The sequence below is a fragment of the Diplotaxodon limnothrissa genome, linkage group LG4 (assembly GCF_057381915.1).
Source record: "Diplotaxodon limnothrissa isolate DT_005_m linkage group LG4, D_limnothrissa_male_GT1.1, whole genome shotgun sequence".
Taxonomy (NCBI): domain Eukaryota; kingdom Metazoa; phylum Chordata; class Actinopteri; order Cichliformes; family Cichlidae; genus Diplotaxodon; species Diplotaxodon limnothrissa.
Genome location: NC_140599.1, coordinates 12,913,625 through 12,937,725, shown reverse-complemented (window position 1 = coordinate 12,937,725; position 24,101 = coordinate 12,913,625). Strand labels below are relative to the sequence as shown.

Here is a 24,101-nt window from a genome sequence, read left to right as displayed (position 1 = left end):
GACACTATAAACAAATTCATATTTAAATAAAACATATGCCTACAATTTAAATATGCATAATCACACACGCACATAAAGCAGAGGATATAATTGTTTCCAAGCAGCTCTTTGATGGCTGAGTCACTGAACATATCCTGTATTATATCACGATAAGAAGAACATCAGTTTAAAGGCAGCAGCTGTTTCCCTTTCATCCTCTCCCCCTCTTTTTTCTTTCTGCATCTCTCCATCCTCCCACTGCTTTCACAATGGTATGCTAAGCCAGGGAAGATAGGGCAAATCCCTCCTCTGAGCAGAGCAGGCTGGAGAGAAAGGAACAGAGCGAGAGGCTGAAGGAAGAAAGAGGACCGAGTGCAGAAGCACTCCTCTCTCATCTCTCCTTTCTCTGCCTTCATTTATCTGAGTCCAACCAATCAGCTTGCAGTCCAGCACTGTGTGTCGGTGCACGGCTGTCCCCTGCCACCAACCTGTGGCGATGATGTCACAGGCCCTGCTTCCTAAGACATACTTGTTTCCTCAGTTCTTGGTTCCTCACCTCCTTCCTATTTACATCATTGCTGTTAGTGCTGCAGAACTAGTTTCGATTTTTTTTTAAAGATTAGCTGAACCCTAAACATGAAACTGCAGTCACCAGCCAGTGAGCCTGTACATCCACACATTTTCTTAACAGCTTTTCCAATTCGGGAAAAACTGTCACAGGCCCAGAGGCAGGAAACACCCTGCTCACCGGTATATCACAGAGCTAATACAGGGAATCCTGGCGAACCCAGGACCATGCAAACACAGGGAAAGGAGGGGAAGGACAGGGCAATGGACTTTTTCACCAGAATGGAATTTCTAAGACAATCCTGGGCATTTAGAGGATGTCTGAGGAATGAAGGTGTACTGGTACTCATATTCAAAAAGAAGGGTGACGTGCAGAGTTGTACAGAGGGCTAAAGCTAATGAGCTTCATGGGAAAGAGTTTTTGAAACTAGATTTAGATGATGGGTCACGATCAGTGAACAGAAATGTGGCTTCAGGCTGAAAAAGAGCACTACAGATGTGATGCTTTCTGTAACAGTGTTGATAGAGAAGAAGGAGCTCCACTATGGGAGACAGAGGGACATCGCAGGGTGAGCGGTTTGGAGTTAAAGAGTGCAAAGAGGATAGTGGATGCACTGAAGAAGGGATATTGAATATGGAGCTGTCAGGCCAAAAACACCTTAAAATTTACATCTACTAACCATCTACTAAGAACAGCCGGAAACCCAAAAGTCACTAATTACAGAAATTAGACTAACTGAAATAGGAGACTTATACAAATAAAACGGGGCAAAAAAAGAAGCATGTTTTACTTTGACTGTTGCTCCAAATGAGTCAAAATCTGAACCTTTTAGACTGACTTCATACTGCACCATACTAAAATTCAGCCAACAGGAAAGCATCATAAATGGTGCTTTGAGTCCCTCTAGTGGATTATTACTGTACACTAACCCAATGGTGCCTGATGTGTAGTCTTACTTGATATAAATAATGTGATTTTATTCCATCCTCTGTGTTACTTCCTTGTTGTTGTTTTTTGCTGTTTGTTTATTTCTTTGTTTTTCTTTAATGGAGATATTGGTTATGTTGAAAGGGGACCTAGTTTACAGAAAAGAAGAAGAAGACGGAAGAAAGGAAAAAGAACTAAAAAGAAGGAAGGAAAAAAAGAATTGGACAAGTGATCGTGCAATTTTCAAAGGAATTCGAGTCTGCCTTTGACACTCCCTTAGGCCAAAAACAGGTGAACTACTGTAAGGAAGCAAATGCTGCCTTCAAGTGACAAGGCAAAAACAGCCCTTCAACGCTAAGAAACAACAAGAACACGGACTCACCCTTTAATGTATGGACGCTTGTTCCTGCCACAATTTTATCTCAAATTTCAGAAAAAATAACTAGAAATTAAGAAAATAACTCGAGATTTTAAGTTATCAAATCAAATATTTTGGATGGCAAAACTAGTTGAGAAAGACACGACAGACCCAAATGAATGACAAGTGCTCATAGGAGCGTTTTTTTTTTTTTTAAGTTTTTTTAAAAAAAAAGACAAATCTTAAATTCTAACCTCAAGACACTGTCTCACTTAGCCTACTATTATTTTATTAAATTACAACGTTATGGTATAACCAATCTTCATCAGCTACAAAACATAGTTATGATTAGACATGATGTAGCAGGCTTAAATTCTCGCTGTCCTCACTAAGAATTGTGCCAGGATATCTCACGGCAAAGATTTTACAGATAATATTATAATTAAAGAAATGTTTAATTATTTAACAACAAAACATGGCATTGGTGAAATTACATATGCACTGGTTAGAATAACTACATTCGGCAAAGAGTGATTTGATGTTTTTTTTTTCGTTTTTTAAAAAAAAAATGCCTTTCTTAACGATTTAACGGACGAAACGAAGAGTTTGCTGCACTATTCCTCCCCTCGTTGCTATCTGCGCAATACTCACTTTGGTATTGCGCAATTAGAAGCGTTTTATTTGGATGCGTTGAAAGCGTTAGGAAAATGTGCGATTTGTTAGCTCTATAATCACCACGCACGGCTGAGTGAGCTGGCGTAAAGTTGGAGGCTCGGAAGTTGCGGGGTGTCACGTGAACGCGCCATCAGCTGGAGCGTGCCCTGTGCTGACGAGCCGTTGCTGGTGGAAACAGCTGGTGGTTTCTGTCAGCGAACTCCTCGAGATCGAGAGCAACGTTATTGCGAATAAAAGTTCAAAATAGACTCGAAACCGACTGAAGGCGCTTTTATTTGAATTTCTGTGGCTGTCGGAGCAGACGTCGGGTCATGTCATCCCGTAAAAGCCACTTTTCGTGAGGCACTTGTTAATTGACGCTTCAGCCTGTTAGCACTGAACCGCTATCGCTCGGTGCACCGGCTGCTAACGTCAGCTAGCTAACTTTGTAGTCCCATAGCAACTGGCACAGTGCAGGTTTCCTGGCATCGCAGAAAAGCTGTCAGCTGTCGGATTTTAGTCAACTTTGGACTGAGGGAGGTTTTTTTCTCATCATGGCTCACATTCATTATAAATTCTCCTCCAGACTCAGCTACGACACGGTGGTTTTTGATGGCGTGCACATCACGCTGAATGAGCTGAAGAGGCAGATCATGGGCAGGGAGAAGCTCCGAGCCGGGGACTGCGACCTGCAGATCACAAACGCGCAGACCAAAGAAGGTAATAAAACATGTGTGCACTGATAACGAGCTTGTTTAAACTGAAGTCAACGTCTTCAACTTTGTCGGAAAGCGCGTGGTCCTGCTATCACAGCTGTTTGGAGACAGAGGTAAGCGTTGCGTCACCTCTTTCAGGTTAAACAGTGCAGGGAGGGGGGGTCCAGAAAAGTCAAGCTAGGACAAAAGGGCCTAATGAATGGGCTACATTCCTGCCGCTTTTACGCCTCGTGCTTTTAATCGTGAGGCCTGACGGTGGTGGTGGGTGAGCCCTGTCAGTGCATGTGCAAGTCTCAGGGGAAGCCTGAGTTAAAAATAGCAAAGGTGGAACAGGAGCACCTCTTTATTCATTACCATATGCTTAAGAGCTCCCAGATGCACATGCACATGAATGAGCTATTAGAGTATTTGCTGTCATATACTGTGGCATGAACAAAAAAGTAAACATGGCCAAAAAATAGATTAAATATGTAATGAACTTTGTAAGAGGATGGGGGTGGATCAAATAAGTGTAATGGAGCAGGTTTGTTGTGAATATTGCACATGAGGGTGATACAAGTTCATTGGGATGTTTGGCTATTGTGGGGCGGCTGTGGCTCAGGTAACAGAGCATGTCCTCAAGCAATCAGAAGCTTTTCATGAAGTTATGAGGGCTCAATGCTGGAAAAGAACAGAAAATTAAAATGTGTTTAATAAATTATTTTTAATTTATATCAACGTCTTGGGTGGACTTTGTCTTTGTCACAACACCTCAAGCCAGTTTGTATGGGATACTGACCCAGGACCGTATTCTCCAGTTCACCTGCTCCTGGTGGGTGAAGGCGTTTGGAATTATGGGTAGTTTGTTTAGTTTTGTTTGTCTTTGTTTTTTTTTTTTAAAGGGTATCTTTTGTGGTAGTGTGGTGGTAGTATGATAAATGAAAATCTTTGGATTATGGTGTTTTGGTCAGACAAAATGTCACCTGGGGAAGCTGACTGCTGTGACATCCATTTTTCACAAATGGATAAGTCTATCTTTGTTGCAATCCCAGCACTTTACATTAGACTTTACATTATTACCTATTGGGCTTGTCAGTCAAGTTGAGACCTAATCTTATGCTCTTTATCTTCTTTCGTTTTGTAAGATTCCAGTTAAGATTCTTTCTGGTGAGCTAATCATTACCCTTAAAGCCTCGCTATCTTCATCTCTCCCTCTCAGAGTACACTGACAGTGACAGTCTGATCCCCAAAGGTTCATCTGTCATCGTCAGACGGATCCCCAGCTCGAGCAGCAAGACCCACAACAAGTGAGTCTATATTTTTGGAGTTGCCATCTGATTTCCTGCACTGTTATTAGTCCCTGCCATAGCAAAGGCTCCACCCTGCCTCAGCAAGCTACAACCTGGAATCCAAAGCTTTACCTACAGTTTTGAGATTTCACTGCAAGAGGACTTATCAAGAGCCAGGGGTAGCAGTGGATACTAGCTAAAGATTCAGTTAAGCTAATAAGAGTCTACCTTGACCCCAAAAAACATAATTTTAATAAGAAAAATTATCTTAATTTGCTGTATTTTGTCATTGACTGTAAAGCTTTTGCTGTGGTTCATGAAAAGCACTGGTTTGCTGGTAGAGGCCATTTCAGTTTTGAGGATTTTGCATGACATGACCATGAGAAAATACTCTGAGGAAACTACATGGTGACAAACTCAGTGGTTACCCAAATCACTGGTCAGGCTTACGCAGTAGAACCAGCAGTGTTGTGGGTTTTATGCTTGGAAAGCAGGACCTCGCTGGAACAGACTGGCGGTCATGTGACTAGCCATGTCAGCACCCTACAGACTGGTGAGAGGAATTAGGGCTAATTGGTGGCGTAACACTGCCAACAAGATTAAAAGCAGAAAATGAGCTCTCCACCTGCATGAGGGGACTTGTTTATCCTCAAAGCAATAACACACGAACAAAAAAACAACAATAAATCACAATCATTCTTAATTATGTTTCTAAAAAGAGCTTGGACACTTTTTAAAATGTAAATAAAAACAGACTGCAGTGATCATTCATACCTTGTTTTTATTCAACATTGTCCAAACAAATATCAAGTGTATCTAATTTAGAAAATATTCTGTAATGAAAGGCGTGCTATGCTTTGGCCAATAGTGTTCTCAACAGTATTTCTCAACATAAGATGTACAAAAAAATTTAGGATTTTGTCACCTTCTGTAATTAATGTAATTAAAAGATTTTTGTAATCTAGCAAAATCTCTAGACGAGGGAGTGGAACTGACTGCATGTGCTCAAGAAAACTATTGTTGAGCATGTGGTTCATTGCTGCGTGTACAAATGCAGGTTAATAGTTCCCAGAGACTTAAAAAATGTCCCAGTTCTAACTTTGTGTAAACATTTTGTTGTTAATTCAATATGAGGATATTTTCAAATGAAATAATTGTCAATGTTGACATCTTTCAATTAAATTTCAATTTGATTTTATTTATATAGCGCCATATCACAACAGTTGCCTCAAGACGCTTATTCATTTCATATAACACTTTCCCAAATCTTGTCATTTCTGTATATTTTACTTCCCAGGAGCCAGACTTTTATTTATTTATTTAATTTAAAGTGGTGTTCAGCAATAATTCAAGGCTTTCTGAAAGTCTTTCACTGCTTTCCCTTGGACATTGGCTGCTTTTTTTTACTCATTTTCAGTCCAGTCCTCATCCTTGATCATTCTTAGAGGCGTGGTTTTGCTTTGGTAAGCCCCTTAATGCTGACCTATGAATCATTCAAGCTCTGACTTGATTCACTGTTTTCTGTTCCATCAGATCTAAACAACACCAGAACTGAACTTCAGCCTCTATGTACCTTTGTATTAGCTCTTCTGATGCACTCTTCTGAGTGTGTTAACGCTCCCAATGTGTCTCTCAGAGACAGAAAATATTCAGCCTTTTCAGTTTTGCTAGTTGTTCACAGGTGCCCATGTGCTTTGCTGGCATTTCAGAAATTGCCCTTTGCGTTGAGTGGACATCAAGAACTGCCTTCCTGGGGTATTTCCAATGTAATCACAGGGGACAAACTCTGCATTCCTGTTCTGTTTGTTTTTAGGCCAATGTGGAGCTTCAGCAGTGTGAGTAGGCAAATCAAGTAGGCAGCTTTCAGGATTGTTGTTCTTGATATATAAAATTATGTCTGTGTGCTACTGTCCCTGCTGTGCACCTCGGCAGGTAATGCTCTGTATGGAAAAACACAGAAATCTTATTTTAAGGTCACTGCAGGAAGATATCTTCTTGATTTGTTTAATGCACACTGCTGTAACCTGATTTGCCTGCTTTGTCTGCACTTTTCTGAACAAAAGAAAGCACTCCGTTGTAGATTTCATTATCCATCACTTTCACTGAAGCAGCTTTTAAAAGTGCTCTTTAATTCACATCAAAGACTGTTTGGATATGGACAACTGACTTCTGTCAGGGGAAAAAAAATCTGTGCCTCACACCGTCGTAGAGGAGGTTTAAAAATGTTTTTTTGTTGTTTTTCAGTGAGCGATCAGAGGTCCAGCTTCACCACGCCTTTGGAGCCAGCAGAGCAGTATGTAGCCAAACCACATCCCACAGCACTTTGCCTTCAGCTCCACAAAACACGCACTTTTTTTTTTTAAGGCTGTGTCTTTTAAAAATGGCATGCTGCATTTTATAACAAAGAATAATAATACATAGAATACATGTGACATGCATCGTTTTCTTTAATTAAGCAGACTAAATGGATCAAAGCTGATGGGAATCATGTATTTTACAATCGCAGTATAACAATTTAAGTGCTTGAAGATAACTGACTAAAAAAAGTTTTTTAAAAAAAACATTTAAAAAGAAAAAAGTTTACAATTAAACAGGTCGTATGTGCTCACTTTTATTAAATAAATATTCTCAACTGTTATGTTATCAAGCTGCTGTGTCACCAGTCAGCGTCTATTGTTGAAGATTGTTCAGTATCTGTCTGTGGGAGGTGGAGCTGCGCGGGTGGGTCAAACATTATCATGCAGGCCAGCTATTCACAGCTGATAAACCCAACTGTTTAATGATGCTGGCACTGCCCAGTTGTGCCTCATCCAGAAGCCACTTTTGCACTTTTTATGGTCTAAATTCTATCAATTCTGGGCAAATACTGCATAACTTTAATTTATCAGGCTGCTGTAAAGTTTCAAATTCTTACTGAGTATTTATAATGTGATTCATTTAGAACCACCATAATTGAAATCACTCCCTTGGTGTAATGGACAGCGTTATTAGAAGACACCCTTTAAGTGAAGAAATATGCAGATTTAGAGTTGTATAGCCATGTCATGTTACACGCCTTTAAGTAATAAATGCCATCGACTGCTAAAGCAACAGCTAAAAAGGCTTAGTCTCTGATCTATAACAAGAACAAAAGAAGCTCATTCCTCAGGGACCAAGCTGTGCATTGTAAGTATTTCATTCTAAAACACTATAGTGCGGTCTTGTGTGTAATTCAGTTAAAGATGGTAAAGTCAAGCTTTCACTTGCTGCAGTCTTAACTGGTGTGCACTGACCTGATTTCTCTCTTTGGTTTCTCAGTAGGAGAAGTGTCTGCCACTCTTCTTAGTCTTTTGAGTCTGTTGGACTGACTTGGACAGACTTTTTAATTTTGTGTTGTTGTTTTTTTTTTCTACCAATAAAGTTATTTATATCAAGCTGTGTTATGTACTGAGTATGTGTTTCTTCACTGTGAAGAGTGACGCTAATACACACTTCTACACAGAGAAAAGACAATGGAATCACTGGCCGTTTAACAAGCTTATAGGGCCACTCCACCCATTTTATACTGGATTCCTCGCGCTGGGCGGCTTGCACAATACTGGTATTGGGAATCAAAGCTGTAGAGACAGAGAGCTGCAGACCAAAAAGACATCACCTGAAATTCACATTAACAATATCATGTAGTTCAGTCAGGAGGTGTTTCTTTTTAACTTGCATGCTGCATTTTAAATGTGTCATTAACTTTAAGGTTTAAGTGGCGGCTTTAGCTATAAATTACATTGTAAGTGGTGTAAGTGTGAATTTGGACTTTTTAGATGTTTACAAAAATGTGTTACATTAACAAAGAATTGTAGCCACAACACTTCTTAATGTGTATGTGTTAGTCCCCATAGGGAAATAGTTCCTCTGCATTTAACCCATTCACCCAGTGAAGCAGTGGGCAGCCACCAATGCAGCGCCCAGGGAGCAGTGTGTAGGGACGGTACCTTGCTCAGGGGTACCTCAGGGTAGCCGTTCAGTTGAGTCGAACCCCCGACCTTCCGATCATGGGGCCACCACTCTACCTACTGAGCTACCCCCCCTTCACATCAGCAGCTCCTGTATAACATAACTTGGGTACAAATTATTACAGCTGACGTGCTTAAATGATATCAGAGCGAAACGGATGTTTCAGAGTACCATCTTTTGACCTTCATAATGTTGAACATTGAGTCATATGTGTACTGTATGTGCCTTTTTTGGGGGGGGGGAATGTTGCATATCTTTTTGAAGTAATGAGTATACTCCCATGCTGGTGTATTTAATTTCTCTTTATAGTAGGAGCTTCAGCTAAAGGCTCACTTCAGGGATGTTTTATCTTTATCTTAGTTTAATATACCTATTTGGCATGCTTTCTGGCCTATCAGCCAAATATTTGTACAAATCAAACTACTGATCTACATGAGGCTAAAGATTCATTAAAGCAGTTACAGCTCTGAAAGCTGCAAAAAAAACTTTCACAACAGTCCAACAGAGACATTCTGGTCTTAGCAAAAAGTCTCCGTTTCAAGCTGGTAAAGCTCACAGGATTAATCCTCTTGGGGCCATGCATGTTTCTGCATGCGCGTTTCTACAGTGTTTCCATTTAAAGGCTACTAAACCAGAACCTGTTAAACAGGTTTTTCCTGTCTAACAATTCACGGCCTCTATCACACACACAGTTTGGATTTCTTTCTTTGCTCCTCTGTTCCAGCACAGTAGAGGAGGATAACATAAATAGATGCTTAGACAGAAAAACGCTGGCTGGACAAGTGTACATTCCCAGGATGCTTTGTAAAGTTTTCTTTACATTTTAAATTCAAGAGTTTGGAGAAATGCAGTGTGAGCTGTGTGGACAGTGATCAGTCACACTGAAAATCACAGATGGATGCTGATGCAAATTTTATGTTCATTTAAATGACACTTGTGATTTCGTAAAACAAACTGAAAGTAACAACTAAAACTTTGAATTGTGGTTTAGCCCAGTTTGGGGTAAAGGTTTGTAGCTCAAATGTCTTGTTTTGTGTATGCTTGTATGTCAAACCTCAAACTTTATTTTCAGACATTTTTGGATAAACAATTTTAATGTTTTTCCACAAGCTGGGTAACCGGGGGCGGCCGTCATGATTACTTTTATGAAACTTTTTTGTGTTTAATTCTAACAGATGGATGATCACAGTTCGACAAGAGCCCTGTCCTTTTTCTCCAAGGTAATGCTATTTTCTGTTTCTGTTATGCACGTTTATCTTGGTTTACATGCTTCAGTCCAAGCTGAACACTGATCCTCAAACGACGTCTTTGTGTATGCTGCACATCATGCATTTAGATGCAGATGGCTAACCTGGTTGATGTGGATGCATCAGAGGAGGATAAGATCAAAGTTATGATAAATCAGTCCATCTATGACCCCATGAAGTGAGTCATGTATCCTCACACTGTTGAGTTTCCATCTCTTAAACTCCTCTCATGTTCTCATATCTCTCTTTACGTCTTCCTTCTTTATTGGTTGATGTCCTTTTTTACATTACACATTCTCACTCGGCTCTTCCTATTATTCTCCAGTTTAAACACAAAACCCAGCAATGTCCTTTCTGCGAATTACACCTGTTATCGCTGTGGAAATCCAGGACACCACATCAGGAACTGTCCTTCCAGCGGGGTAAGGCCATAATGTATCTGTTAAGTGACTTAGCTACTTGTACAAATCGTGAATTGAAAAATAAACCTGGGTGAGTAAAGAATGTAGAAATGTATAATTTCTTTGAGTGCTGATAGTGTTTGCGTATTCACGTGTACTTCAGATATCTGTAATGCTTTTCCTGGATTTCTGTTATATTTATTATTTAGCCAACATATTAAAAACGGCCAAGGTTCCAGATAATGAGATAAGCACATGTGCAGTTTCTTTTTCTATTGGCTCCATATTACGTCAGCGAGTTATCCTAATATGGTCATCTCACTGAGATACCTCTGGCTGTGAGCACAAAAGCTTCACCCATCTGCTTTTCAAACCTTCAGTTTGCAAGGATGAGGCAATCAGAGTATCTTGTTTCAGCTAGAGGATTCATGGCTGAGGATTTATTTAACATATCAATCATGCAAAGCTAGTCTACCAGACAAGAAATTATTATTTTTAAATATAAAGCTGGAATGTGTGCCTTTAAATGTAGATGTTTCTGTCTTTGACAGCAGGATAAAAACTCTGAGGCACCTGTGAGGATAAAGAAGAGCACAGGCATCCCACGTTCCTTCATGGTCGAAGTGGATGATCCCAACATTAAAGGCGCCAAGCTGACCAACTGTGGGCGCTATGCAATCCCTGCCATAGATGCGTGAGTGTTAATTAAAGTGTTACTGTGTGTGTTTATTAATGTTTCTTTTGTTTGACCGTTAGGAAATACATTTATTTACACTTTTCTTAGAGTTTGCCTTCAGAAATGCATTTATTATCCGTGGCATAGATTGAACCAGGTACTGGAAACATTCCTCAGAGATTTGTCCACGTTGACATGACAGCATCACATTAGGTTGCAGATCAGTCGACTGCACTTCCATGATGTGAATCTGCTGTTTGACCACATGCCAGAGGTGTTTTACTGGATTGTGTGAGCTCATTGTCATGGCTAAGAAAACTGTTTAAGCTCATTTGAGCTTTGTGGCAAGGTGGATTATCCTACTGGAAGAAGCCATCAAAAAATGGGTTCACTGTGGTCATGACAGACATGGTCAGCAATAATATGGAACAAAGCAACTATACTTAAACAAAGCTCACTTAATACTAAGTGGCCCAAAGTGTGCCAAGAAAATATCCCCCACAGCATTACACCACCACCCTGAACTGTTTATACAAGGCAGCTTTCAAGCTGTTAAGTTTAAGGTCTGACCCTGTCATTCAAATATTGCTGCAGAAATCAAGACTCATCAGAACAGGGAACATTTTTCCAGCCTTCCATTTTATTTACAACTGAGGAGTGCAAGAAGGTCCTACTTCTCTGACATCATCACTAAAAACAGCCATAATGCTCGGGTCTTATTTTCTACAGTTGACAGGCTAACAAACCCTCCTGTGCCAGTGGCAGCTGAACTTCATTCAACCATGGCCTGCAATGACTTTGCCAAATTCTTCACAGACAAAATCCAAAAGATTAGACAAGCAGTTGGTACATCAACAGCAGATCCAGGATATGTACTGTGTCCACCGAAAAGCTGTTTAAACACCATCAAACAGTTTCACCCGATTAACAGCAAAGACCTGGAGGACATCTTAGGTCAACTGAACTCCTCCTCCTGCTGTTTAGATGTCCTGCCAACAAGTTTTTTCAAAAAGGTCTCAAAGACTTTAGAGTCAGACCTGTTACAGATCGTCAACTTTTCTTTATTATCAGGTGTGTTTCCAGAATCACTAAAAACTGCTGTAATCAAACCTATACTGAAAAAGGACAATCTTGACAAGACACAAATGAACAACTATCTAAAATCTAAAATCTCCCATTTTTAAGTAAGATCATTGAAAAAGCAGTTTCTCAACAGCTCAATTACTTCTTAAAACAGAATAACTGCTATGATGCCTTCCAGTCAGGTTTTAGACAGAACCACAGCACTGAAACTGCTCTGACAAAAGTGTTTAATGACATATGTCTGAATACAGACAGTGGAAAAATGTCAGTCCTAGTTTTACTGGATCTCAGTGCAGCATTTGATACAGTTGACCACAACATATTACTCAAACGACTGGAGAACTGGGCAGGTCTTTCAGGAACTGTACTAAACTGGTTCAAAACATACTTAGAAAACAGGAAATACTTTGTATCAATAGGTAACTTCACATCCGAGCAGACAAGTATCACATGTGGAGTTCCCCAAGGTTCCATCTTGGGACCCCCTCTGTTTAACATTTACATGCTCCCACTGGCACAGATTATAAAGAACAACAAAATAAACTATCATAGCTATGCAGATGACACACAAATATATACCACAATGTCACCAGGAGACCGAGGCCCTGTACAGGCTCTTGGTAAATGCATTGAGGAAATTAATGACTGGTTGTGCCACAATTTTCTCCAACTAAACAAAAACAAAACTGAAGTAATAGTCTTTGGCGCCAAAGAAAAACGATTACAGGTCACTAGAGAACTTCAATCTATACACCTAAAAACCACAAACCAGGCGAGAAATTTGGGTGTAGTGATGGATGCAGACCTAAACTTAGAAAAACACATTAAGAACATTTTTCCAGCCTTCCATTTTATAATTTGGGTTAGCTTGTGTGAACTTTGGTCTCAGTTTCATGTTCTCAGCTGACAGGAGTGGCAGGTAGGTTGGATATGTTGTGCATTCAGAGATGCTCTTCTGCATACCACTGTTGTAACGAGTCGTTATTTGAAAGAGAGCTGTATTTTAGATAGATAGATAGATAGATAGATAGATAGATATCCTCCTTTTCAGTCCATGCTCTATACTTTTGGCTTATTAGTAGCCATTTTTTAAGTCAAATGTCAAATTAACAGCCTTCTCTTAAAGGTACCCAGTTGAAGTAAATCTAGTTAAAAGCATCCTGTTAATAAATAAAAGTCAAGAGGCTTTATTGTCATTTCAACCATGTGCAGCGGTACAGTACACATTGAAGCGAGACAACATTCCTCCAAGACAATGGTGCTACATATAAAAGACAATCAACACAGGACTACATAAAGTGCAAGTGTGGAAAAAAAATTGCAGGAATTGCAAAAAAAACCCAAAACAAAGACAGTGCAACACCAGACAGAACAGAACGATACAAACATAAGACAGCGCAACAGAAAAGTGCAATAATGACAGTGGGTTGGACACAAAAGTAAATGTGCATGTACTTTTTTCTGTCCATAGAGAGGCATATGCTATTGGCAAGAAGGAGAAACCTCCCTTCCTTGCACAGGAGCCCGAGTCTGAAGACCAGGATGATCCCATACCTGGCGAGCTCCTCTGTCTGCTCTGTAATGAACTGCTGGCTGATGCCGTGGTCATACCCTGCTGTGGAAACAGCTACTGTGATGAATGTGAGTGTCTGCTACACACACATAAGATAAATTAATAGTTTAAACATCTAATCACCTGAACCTAATATATCTATATATCCAGTTCTTACTAACTCAAAAATTTAATTACACAAAGTACAAAATTGTAGAAATGTTTAAGTGTATCACAGATTCAGCAAAAATGTGCAAATTTTGCCTACCAAAAGCAGCAGAAACACAAGTGCATGTACAGTCTGTACTCTCGACAGTGAAAGCACGGCACTGCTTCAAACTGTAGGACTGTGTCACATTATTGTACAAATAAACAGTGCTCTGGTTGCTCTTTAATCTCCTTTTCTCTCACTCAGGTATTCGCACTGCCTTGTTGGAATCAGAGTACCATATCTGTCCCACCTGCGAACAATTAGAAGTCTCTCCTGACACCTTGATAGCCAATAAATTTCTCAGACAGGTGAATTGACAGAGTGATAATAATTATATATTATAGATTAAATGTTTGTAATAATGCTTTCTTTTTCAAGGTACAGTTAATGTTGTATTGTTGATCTGTAACGTCACACCAGAAGATTCAGTATTCAGCATTCACTTTGCTCTCCATCCATTTTTCTCCCACCACAGGCTGTCAACAGTTTTAAGAAAGAACAAGGACAAGACAAAAGCTTGAAAAGAAAACCAGCCACATCCCAGTCTCAAAATCTAACTCCAGCCCCCTCTGTCCCTACCCCGCCCCCTCTGCCCATGCAGAGCCAGCCACAGAAACCTCAGCAGTCATCCCAAAGCCAGCAGGTGAGCCTTTTAATAATATGTTTCATCTGGCAGGCAGGAAAAATAAAGAACCTGCAAATAATATAATTACTGTTTTCTTTTCAGGGTAAGACCTTTGGTAGGTCTCTGCAACATTCTGTATTTGCCCAAAGAAGAAACATGCATGTACACATGTCTCATATCCTGATATAAGTCATCTGTTATCCTGATAATGATATAAATCACAGTATAGTGCATTTTCTGTAAATTCAGTGAATATTTTATATAATAACCAAATCAAAAGTACTTTTTAACATATCAATATCAGCCTTATGTTAACCTGTAGCAACACACACTAAATGACCCCACGCAGTCATATAAGAGCTTCTATATATTTTCTATATATTTACAAATATAAGTTGTAATGGTCACTGTTCTTCTTCTGAGATTTATTTTGAGCACCTGATGGCTCTAGCCCCTCGTTTAGGAATGAGAACCCGGATGTTTTTTGGCTGGTCCTTCCTGTGGTGCCGGGGTGACTATTGCAAAGCGTCATCTAAAGGAACAATAGACATTTTAATATCATCACTTGATATATTTTGCCATGTCGCACAGTCCTAATGTACTATATTCCTCTATTGTAAATTATTGGTTTCGTTTATTGGCTTTGATGAAATGTTTCCCAAATTGAGGTGCAGTGATCCAACTTTCTCAGGCCTGATGTTGATACAGACACCTCAGCTTTGGGTATCTACTGAAAAGAAGTTCCAGTACTATTATTAAATTAATAACCTTTCTCACTGTAAAGAAGAGGCAACATTAGACTTGATTTAACATCATCCCTTAACTTTATTTTTTTTAAAGGGACAAATGAAAAGAATATGAAATGCTAAATTCATATTTATGACTAAAATCATTTTTAAAACTCTTGCAGTTTCCTTTAATTTGCAGTCATGATAGTTTCTTCTTACCCGGTTTCTAGTTTTGTGTGTGCACTGTATCGTATAAGGAGTGTAGCACACAAGAAGAAATTGTTGAGAAAACAATGGTAATAAAGTTCACAACAGCATATTAAGTTTTATTGCACTTATGTTAACAAGCAATAAAAAGCTGTCCAAAAGGTATTTAACCTGAGAGACAAAATACAAAGAGAGCGACAGAGCTGATGAGGACTCGATTCAATTAAGATCTATTTGTGGTAAACTTAGAAAGTTACTAAAAACTAAGAAAACTTTGTTTTCTACTGCTGTTGCAAGAGTAAAATACCTCTGTTTTTTCACCATTTGCTGTTAATTTGCTCTATAAGTTAACTCGTCTTATGTGTGGCACAGCAATCGTAAAAAAAAACATCTAATTTAATTTAATTCTGTAGATCAGCCCAGTAAATTAGCCATCATTACGAATAATCATTTAAGCTTTGGGATTCTGTTTTACAAAGATCTTCCTTAGCATTCATGCTCCCTTGTTTGTTCCACTGGATTTTGATCTCTGCAATGTTTTCTTGGTATACCCCCTGTTCAGGACTCTCTTCTGGATCATCTAAAGACTGCAAATATACCACCACAGTCTCAAGTCTCTGAGGTTCAACCTGCAACTACAGACCCAGCCTCTGAGAATGACACAGCAGGCACATCCCTCCAGCCTCTAGAAAACCAGCTAGAAATATCTGAGAAGTATGTATAATATTACACTGATTTTTACATGGGTATTTCTACATCCACATTGCGGACGATCTTCATAATATTTGAGGATGTTGAAGATGTCCCACTCCAGCCAGACAGCAGTGAAAACACACTTAAAGCTGTTTGGGAGCTCCTAGTGTTGCCTGACAATGAAGTAACGCTCGTTGTCTAACGATAAACTGTGAATTTAACTACTGTATTTCCAACTTAAAATCAAAGGGTTTTAAAATAGCTGGCGCTGCCATTTATAAAAAAGGAGTAATTTCACTGTAGCTACAGCTTTGCAGTGCTGCTAAAGAGGTAAGAATGAGGAGAATTTAAATGATTGCGATCATGTTGTGCTGACTGTGATGTATTTACTCAGTGAGATTGAAGGAAAGATGTGCAGTGACTCAGCAGGTGCTGCCCTGTCTGGAAAGGTTTCAAACAAAGATCCGACTGATCCACCGTCACAGCCCATAACACCGGTGAGGTCATTCATACAGGAACAGTCATTCTCACTCAATAATAACCTTTTTTTGTTTGTGTTTTTTAATGAAATCTTGTGGCATTTGTGTCTGTTTAGGATGATGACACTCCAGCAGCAGAGCAGCCTCTGACAGGTAGCGTCAGTCAAGAGAATCAACACTCCTGCTCAGGTGAGTGACTAATAAACAGTATCAGTGTGTGATAATCTATTCCCTACTGTTAACCTTGTGTTTAGACACATGCCAGTAATGTCACTAAAATCAGGAAATAATGAGGGAAAAAAACACTTTTTCTTTGAATCAACAGGTGCAACCCCAGTATACCCTGAATCCTCAGTCAGCTTGGAGAGGTCGGTAGTGTGTGTTTCTGAGTTAGGGGTTTGTATTTTCCTTTTTCCACTCTTTAAACACTGACATCTTTTACCTTTCATGTACCTTCCTTATAGCTCTTCTTCATCTTTGGTTTGTCTCACTGGAGGAAAGACTGAATCTAATACCCAGCAGCTTTCTACCATCCCCTCCACATCATCCTCCTCTTCATATTCAAATACTCCACCACCTCTTTTTCCCTCCCCACTTTTTCACACGTACTTATCAGCTCAACAGTCGCACAGCACTTACCCTCCTGGATACCCACCTGCCACACCCATCTGGACCCTTCCAGCCCCCCAGGGTACCCCTATCCCATCCCTTTGCTCCTCTACTACCACCTCCTCCCCCATCCCTCGCCTCATTCCCCAGGAGTGGTACAAGTATCAGAGAAAGAAAAAAGAGAGGTGTGTACCTGCTTACAGCATTATGTTTATACTATCCTATAGATGTACATGATGAACTGAACATAATGTATATTTTATATCTTTACATGTCACTTTTTGTCACTCAGGTCACCTCAAAGAGCATCTGGCTACAGACGCTCCTCTTCACATTCAAAGTCTTCTACAACCAAGGCCTCTTGCTCCTACTCTCACTCTTCAAGCCACTCTGAGTCTCGCTCTCGCTCCAGAAGCAGATCAAGGTATTTTGTGGCCCTTTTACAGAAATGTTATTTACAGTATTTTGCATTTTGCTGTTTTGCACCATCCTGAATTGAAAATCTTCAGGACTGACAGAAACTGACTTGTATACTAAAAACATGCAGGACAAATACAGAGCAAAAAAAACCCAACAGCATTGTTATGTTTAAAAACCTGAAAATTCACATTACATTTGTGGAGTAAATAAATAATATAAAAACATTTAGTACAAATGTAGAGTAGTACAAATGTCATTAAAAATAGTATGTACAGTATAAACCTAAGAGAACAGTAGGAATGATTTCCTGAAGCATTCTTTATGGAAGTGGGGTTGAATTAGTTTGAGGGAAGAAGAGCTCCCCTGCTTCAGTAGTGTAGACTGGAGTGGGTGAGATGGGTTGTTTGTGGTGGAGAGCAGAAGACAATAGCAGTACCACTCATGATGATGGAGATCTTCTATCAGTACCACAGGCTGGTAGAAGATCTCCAACATCAGAGCTTTCTCATAAAGTAGAGTCTGCTCATTCCCTTCCTGTTCACAGCATCACTCTTGGTCCTCCAGTCAAGTCTGTCATTCAGGTAAATGCCAGAGTACCTGTAGCTCTCCATTGTTTCCACCTTCTAATAATCACACACACACTCCAACACATACCTCAGGGGTAACTTGCCCAAGGGTACAGACTGAAGGGGCCTTCTTGTTAGTGAGCGACCCACTCCTCCACAACCACCTAATAACACCCACCAACCAATAACCATGTATTTTCCATACAGTGAAAACTGTCTTGTGTTTTCTTTTTTTCTTCTTCTTTAGACACCGCTCTCCCTACTCTCATCAGAGAGACCTGCACACACGCTCTCGCCAGCCTAGCTCTTATACCTACGGTTATAAACGCTCGCGCTCACCTACACCGTCCTCGTCGTCTTCACCTCGAAGGGCTCGTCATTCCAGGTCCAAGTCTCTATTAGGCAGAAAGGACCGCCATCACAGTCGCCATCTTAGCAAGAAATCATCTTCAAGCAGCAACCACTCCCGGAAGCGGGGAGAACACTCAGGGAAGGAAGCGGCACGCTCTGAGGACAGTATTTCCAGAAACACGTGCACAAGTCGAGCAAACAGCCTGGAGCTGGACAGGGAGTGCTACCTGCAGTGGAAGAATGAGTACAAAGAGTGGTATGAGAAATATTTCAGCAGCTATCACCAGCTCCACCAGCTGCCTGTTCCCCTACTCAGTCTTCCTCCTCCTCCTCCTCCCCCTCAGTGGGTGAGCACAGACAGAAGCAGAAATCAATCACAAGCCAGCTTAAAGTCTCGCTACCAACCACAAGATAGATGCCCTGTTGAGATGGATGGCTGCTCCCCCTCGTCGGAGTCATCCAGTGACAGTCGCTCTCTCCCATCTCATTCTTCAAGCGAGAGTCGCTCCACGCCATCTCAGTCATGCAGTGACAGCAGTTCCTCTATGTCTTATAAGGCTAATGACAGCCGATCACCTCCATCTCAGTCGTCCAGTGACGGTCGCTCCACGCCATCTGAAGACAGAGCTCAGCCAAGAGCATCTACTGAGAGGTGCAATGAGAAGTCAAGACATAAACAAGTCACGCTTTCAAAGAGTAGCATGGAAATGAAACTGCAAGGACCGAGTACAGACAATAAACCACTGAAAAAACTGGAGGAGTCGAGCCCACTGAAACATGAACAAAAGAAGAAGAAGAAACAACCTGAAGACAGTGGACAGGAGACTTCGCCCCCTCATGCTGAAAGCTCTAGAGATGACAGCAGAAAGGACAAAAGGAGGCACAGCAGTGAACCAAAGGCCTGCAAGCATAGTACGCCAGTACAGAAAGATTCAGACCAAACTGTCCTGAAACAAGACCAACCTGAAAGAAAATTCATAGGAAGCAATTCAGAAGGAGAGGAATGCTGGAAAAGAGGCAAAGATTTAGACTTTAGTGATGGGAAGAGACAGCACAAAGCAAAACCCAACAAAGAGCTAGACGGGACGAGCAAAGAGCGAGAAGAAAACCCTGGAGGCAGCAAAACTCCTGACTCTAGATCAGAGAAGAATAGGAAAAGAAAGAATGAGGATCTGGTGAAGAATGAAAGGGATGGTAGTCTTTCTGGTGAGATGCAAAGTGGCAAACACCTGAAAACGAAAACAGCAGAGAAGCCTGAAAACCGTCTTAGTGAATTCCTGAAACCACTTGACAAAGAGAAGCAAAAAATGGAGAAGAAGTCAGAGAAGAAAACATGGCCTCTGACAGCGAAAGACATCTGGGAGGAAGGGATGAAGGTGAAACCGCAGATGAAGATAAGCATCAACATCAACCTGGATGGCAAAAGGACAGAGGAGAACAATGGAAAACACGAGGTTACAGGGAAGGCGCAGGAAAACATCAATTACCCTGAAAATAGAGAGGAGGCGCAGAGGGTCAACAGAGGTGAACTAAATGAAAAGGAATCCAGTAGAAACCAGGAGGACCGTTCTGAAGACAAACTGATACAAGGTGAGGGAGAAAAAAGACTGACATGGGACAAATTTACCTTCAGAGATGATAAGGGAACGAAGGCAGGAGAGAAGGAAGACACCAGAGAAAGAAAAGACGATGAAGACGAGGGGGAATTAGACTTATGGCACTGTGCGCTCACAGGAGTGGAGGAGAGTGAGACAGGAAAGGGGGAAGAAGAGAGTTTGAGAGAGGACGACAAAGATCAAGAGATGGGAGACTCGCAGAAGGAGCAAGAAAACAGAGAAGCGTGGAGGGACGAGCTAAAGGAAGGTGTCGAGATGATGACGAGGGAGGAAGGTACATTGAGGTTCAGCTCATCAAGGAGCAAAAATGAAGGCCACCAAGATGGACCTAACACCAAGCTGGGTGATGGCAGGTCAGAACATTACTGCTTTCATTTTTTTCTCTTAACTGTCTTCATTTTAATCTTTGTAGCTGCATTTTCCAAGAAATGTTTAGATTAAATAATAATCTTATCTTATCTGATCTGGTAATAAAATATGATTGCGTTTCTCAAAGTCTAGATCAAAGTACATTTTCAGACCTTACCAAGTTGTTACAAGTTGTGGTGACATCGTCATGTCTTTTTTTCTGTCTGAACACAACTGCTGAACCTAAACGTGTGTATTCAGTTTAAACTGTTCCTAAACGAAGAACAACAGTATTTGCTTTCACTGGAAAAAGTGGAAGCAGGTAGAAAACCCGAAATGTATCTGAACAGCCATTTAGATTACTATAGTTTTGGGGTTTTTTACATTAGATAATTAATAAGTAAATTAAGTTCAACACTGTTTTACCTGTAATATAAGAACATAATACCCTGGATTGGTCTTTAACAGTCAGGGAAATATTTTCCTATCAGAGCTGCACAGAATTTGCAGTCTTAATCAATTTATCTTCATTTTTCCCACCAGCTCGGCTGCTATTTGTTTATCACATCTTCACAGCAAGCACCTTGTCTAACATTCACATGCATTCTTGGATCTCAGATTTTCCTCACTGTTAAAACATGCTAGTTTAATTTTCCTCAGGTCTTCAATTGAGTCACTGGCTTGTTACTCGAGTTAGTCTCTGCAGGGTGGCTGCCCACTGCTCCTAACACATAAAACACAGGACGTAATTTTCTCCTCAGGGATCTACAAAGACTAAAGAACAACATCCTAGGATGCAATTAAAGACTAAAGAGATCTAGTGTTGCAGCTGTATATCTTCTTTTATTAGATTACCTGTGATATTTAATCTTGTCTATGTGTGTTGGGCAGCCGTGAAGAAGAGAGTCATCAGAGGAGGACAGTGGTGAAAACGTTGGAGAAATACACCCAAGAAAGATGGACGGAGCTGGTACACGTTCAGGTGTGTATGTCAGCCGAGGTTATATAAGCATCCACCACCTAAGTTCATCCATCCAACCAATGTAGAACCCTACTAACTGCGTGCCTTTGGACTGCGGGGGGAAGCCGGAGAACCGGAATACAAACTCATCATAGTGAGGCCCCGGCCAGATGGTGGATTCACATATAGGATCTTGGTATCAGGCAACCACTGTGCCACCATTCTGTCACTCAATTCAGTTTTATTTATATAGTGCTGAATGACAACAAGAGTTGCCTCAAGGCACTTCATACTGTAAGGTAAAGACCCTACAATAGTAGAAAGAAAGCCCTAATTAGATAACCCCCTGTGAACAAGCACTCGGTGGCAGTGAAAAAAAAAGAAACTCAAAAAGGAAAAACTCCCTTTTAACAGTCACCTGTCACAACCAGTTGTGGGTTAAGGGAAGGAGACAGGACAACTGATTACATGAGGAAGAGTGCCAGAGATTAATATTAACTAATGATGCTTAAGCTACTATGACTTACTCCCTTAAAAAAAAAAAAAGTCATGACATCTGAGTCACATTGTATTTTTACTTTTATTTCCCAGGCACCCCGATCAACATGGGAGAGAGATGATGAGGAGGATGAAGGAAAAGTCAGAGTTCACACTGACCGTGTTTCTTTGACTCTGCCTCAACCGTCAGTGACCAACAAAGCCGAGGGTGACGAGGAACAGCAGGGAGAGAGGGGCAGGGAGAAAGAGAGAGACTCTGCTTGCTCCTGGTCACACAGAAGTGTGGCTCCCTCTAGTGGCAAAGACGGAGCTGTAAGCACCACGTCTGCAGATGCAGGCAGGGAGACGAGGAGAGAGATGGACAGGCAGAGGAACAGAGAGAGGGAGAGGCAACAAGAGAGGAAAAGGTCAAAAGAACAAACAAGAGAGGAAGGAAGCGGGAGAGACGGGGACAAAGAGCAAAAACGCACTGCCTCTCTCCCCACCTCCTCTCAGTTTTACTCCTTCTCAACATCACACAATGCAGATAGGACAGATCTGCAATACGGGGGCAGCCAGGCTAGCAACAAGAGTTCATCCTGTCCCAGCAAGAAATTCACCAGTGCCAGAAACAGGGAAAGCAACACAATAAGCAGGGAACCCAACCTGCCTGAAAAAGATGCACAGAAAACACACAGAGACCCATCATTGAATCTCAGATACAAAGATAAAAACTACAGCCACTACCACAGTAACCACCAAGATTCATCAGGGAGTGATCGAAATAAAGACAGAGCTCCAGGGACACACCACTCCCACAGCCGGGGTAAAGGCAGAGACCTGCTCCCCTTTGAATCTCCTGGATACTCTCAAAGATATTCCCCTCATTTGGGGTTAATGCAGAGCAAAGCTGGAAAAGAAGAGCGTAAACCAAACAAGGCTGAGAAATTCGTCAAAGAAGGCAAAGAGGGGAGAGAAAATCGAGGGATGATGGCTGTGCAGGGAGGAAGTGCCTGGTGGGAGCATGAGGCTGATTATAAAGTGGATGGAGTAGAAAACTGGTTCGGTGGAGGGAAGGATCTGGAGGAAGGGGAGATGCTCAGCAGCCGAAGCAGCAGCGTCGGCTCGTCAGCGAGCCAGGGGAACAGCAAAGACGACAAGAGGACAGAGAAGGAGAGGAAACAAAAAAGGCAGAAAAAAGAGAAAAGGCAGGCGACCCCGGAGCAGCCGCAGGACGGAGAGCTGAAGAAACACAAACACAAGAAGTCCAAGAAAAGAACAGATGGCGCAGAAGAGAGCGGAGGAGAGGGGGCCGACAGGTGGAAACGAAAGGAAAACCACTGATCTCCACTCGGATGCGTCACCTCGACTCTAAAAATGAAGTTAAATTTACTTGAATGATGTTTTATTTTCTCTGACCAACAGGTGCCTGGATTTTGTTTTTTGTTGTTGTTGTTGTTACTTTTGTTTAATTTTTGCTCCAGGATACGTTTTGTATCACGTTAAGATCTTCATAATTCATTTATAGCATTCGCAATCCTCGTATAAAATTGTGAAGAAATGGCACTTTATACAAAATCAAAAAAATGAATGTGACTGAAATCACACGGTGAACCTTAACGCTCTTGAATTATTTTGACTTGAAGGATTTTTGCACTTGTTTACAACTTGCTCAGGACTGCCAGCAGTTACGATTCACATGAATCTGCTATGGATGGAAATCTTACATTTTGAATAGTCAGTCAATAATTTGCCTTGCCTCGCACAGGGGTGCGTTTGGATTACTGAGAAAAAGATTGTGATCATTTAAAATGCACAGCCTACTGTGAATATTTAGGATTTAACCTCTGTGTTGCATTTTGTTTATTTATTATTTCTTTTATGTTTAATCTAAAAACTGCTGGATAGATGAATGATTTAGTAGAGGCAAGTTTAGTTTTTCCTGTTTTGAGGGAAATAAATAATAATTTAAAAAAATCTAAAATCTTGGGTTTCTGTCTGGATGTCTGCTGGTACTATTAGTGAGCACAAGTGGTAACTCCAGGCTTAACATACAGTACATCTACTTCACTGCACTTTGGATTTGACTTTCTATTGCATCTTTACCTTAAAGCTTTATTATTTTTGCAGATAAATTCTATTATAATAGATCAAGCTACCAAGCAACATATAATAAGCAGCAGCTATTTATGTACTATTCTGAAAACACTGCAGGCCAATGTCCCTCAATAATCTTGCTTACGTTTTGGCATTGATCACATACCAATTAAATATAAGGCCAATATTGTTTCTTTTAACCCATAAAGGCAGCTTATGAAGGGAAGAGCAGTGTGTCATGATTTATGAGATGATGAATAGTCATCACTTCTGAACACGTTTTAATGACCATGAAAT

General features: G+C 40.8%; 1 protein-coding gene across 1 annotated transcript; it reads left to right on the top strand.

The window, feature by feature from the left end:
* Nucleotides 1-2,668: 2,668 nt before the first annotated feature.
* Nucleotides 2,669-23,130, top strand: LOC146633417 (uncharacterized). The gene is made up of 19 exons (XM_085351495.1): nt 2,669-3,206; nt 4,401-4,488; nt 6,715-6,763; nt 9,633-9,677; nt 9,794-9,882; nt 10,030-10,126; nt 10,657-10,799; nt 13,336-13,505; nt 13,832-13,935; nt 14,103-14,270; nt 15,750-15,901; nt 16,275-16,377; nt 16,476-16,548; nt 16,685-16,727; nt 16,824-17,153; nt 17,261-17,392; nt 18,202-20,274; nt 21,161-21,251; nt 21,822-23,130. The coding sequence occupies exons 1-19, from the start codon at nt 3,041-3,043 to the stop codon at nt 23,049-23,051; spliced, it is 5,346 nt and encodes a 1,781-aa protein (XP_085207621.1). The 5' UTR covers nt 2,669-3,040; the 3' UTR covers nt 23,052-23,130.
* The last annotated feature ends 971 nt before the right edge of the window (nt 23,131-24,101 follow it).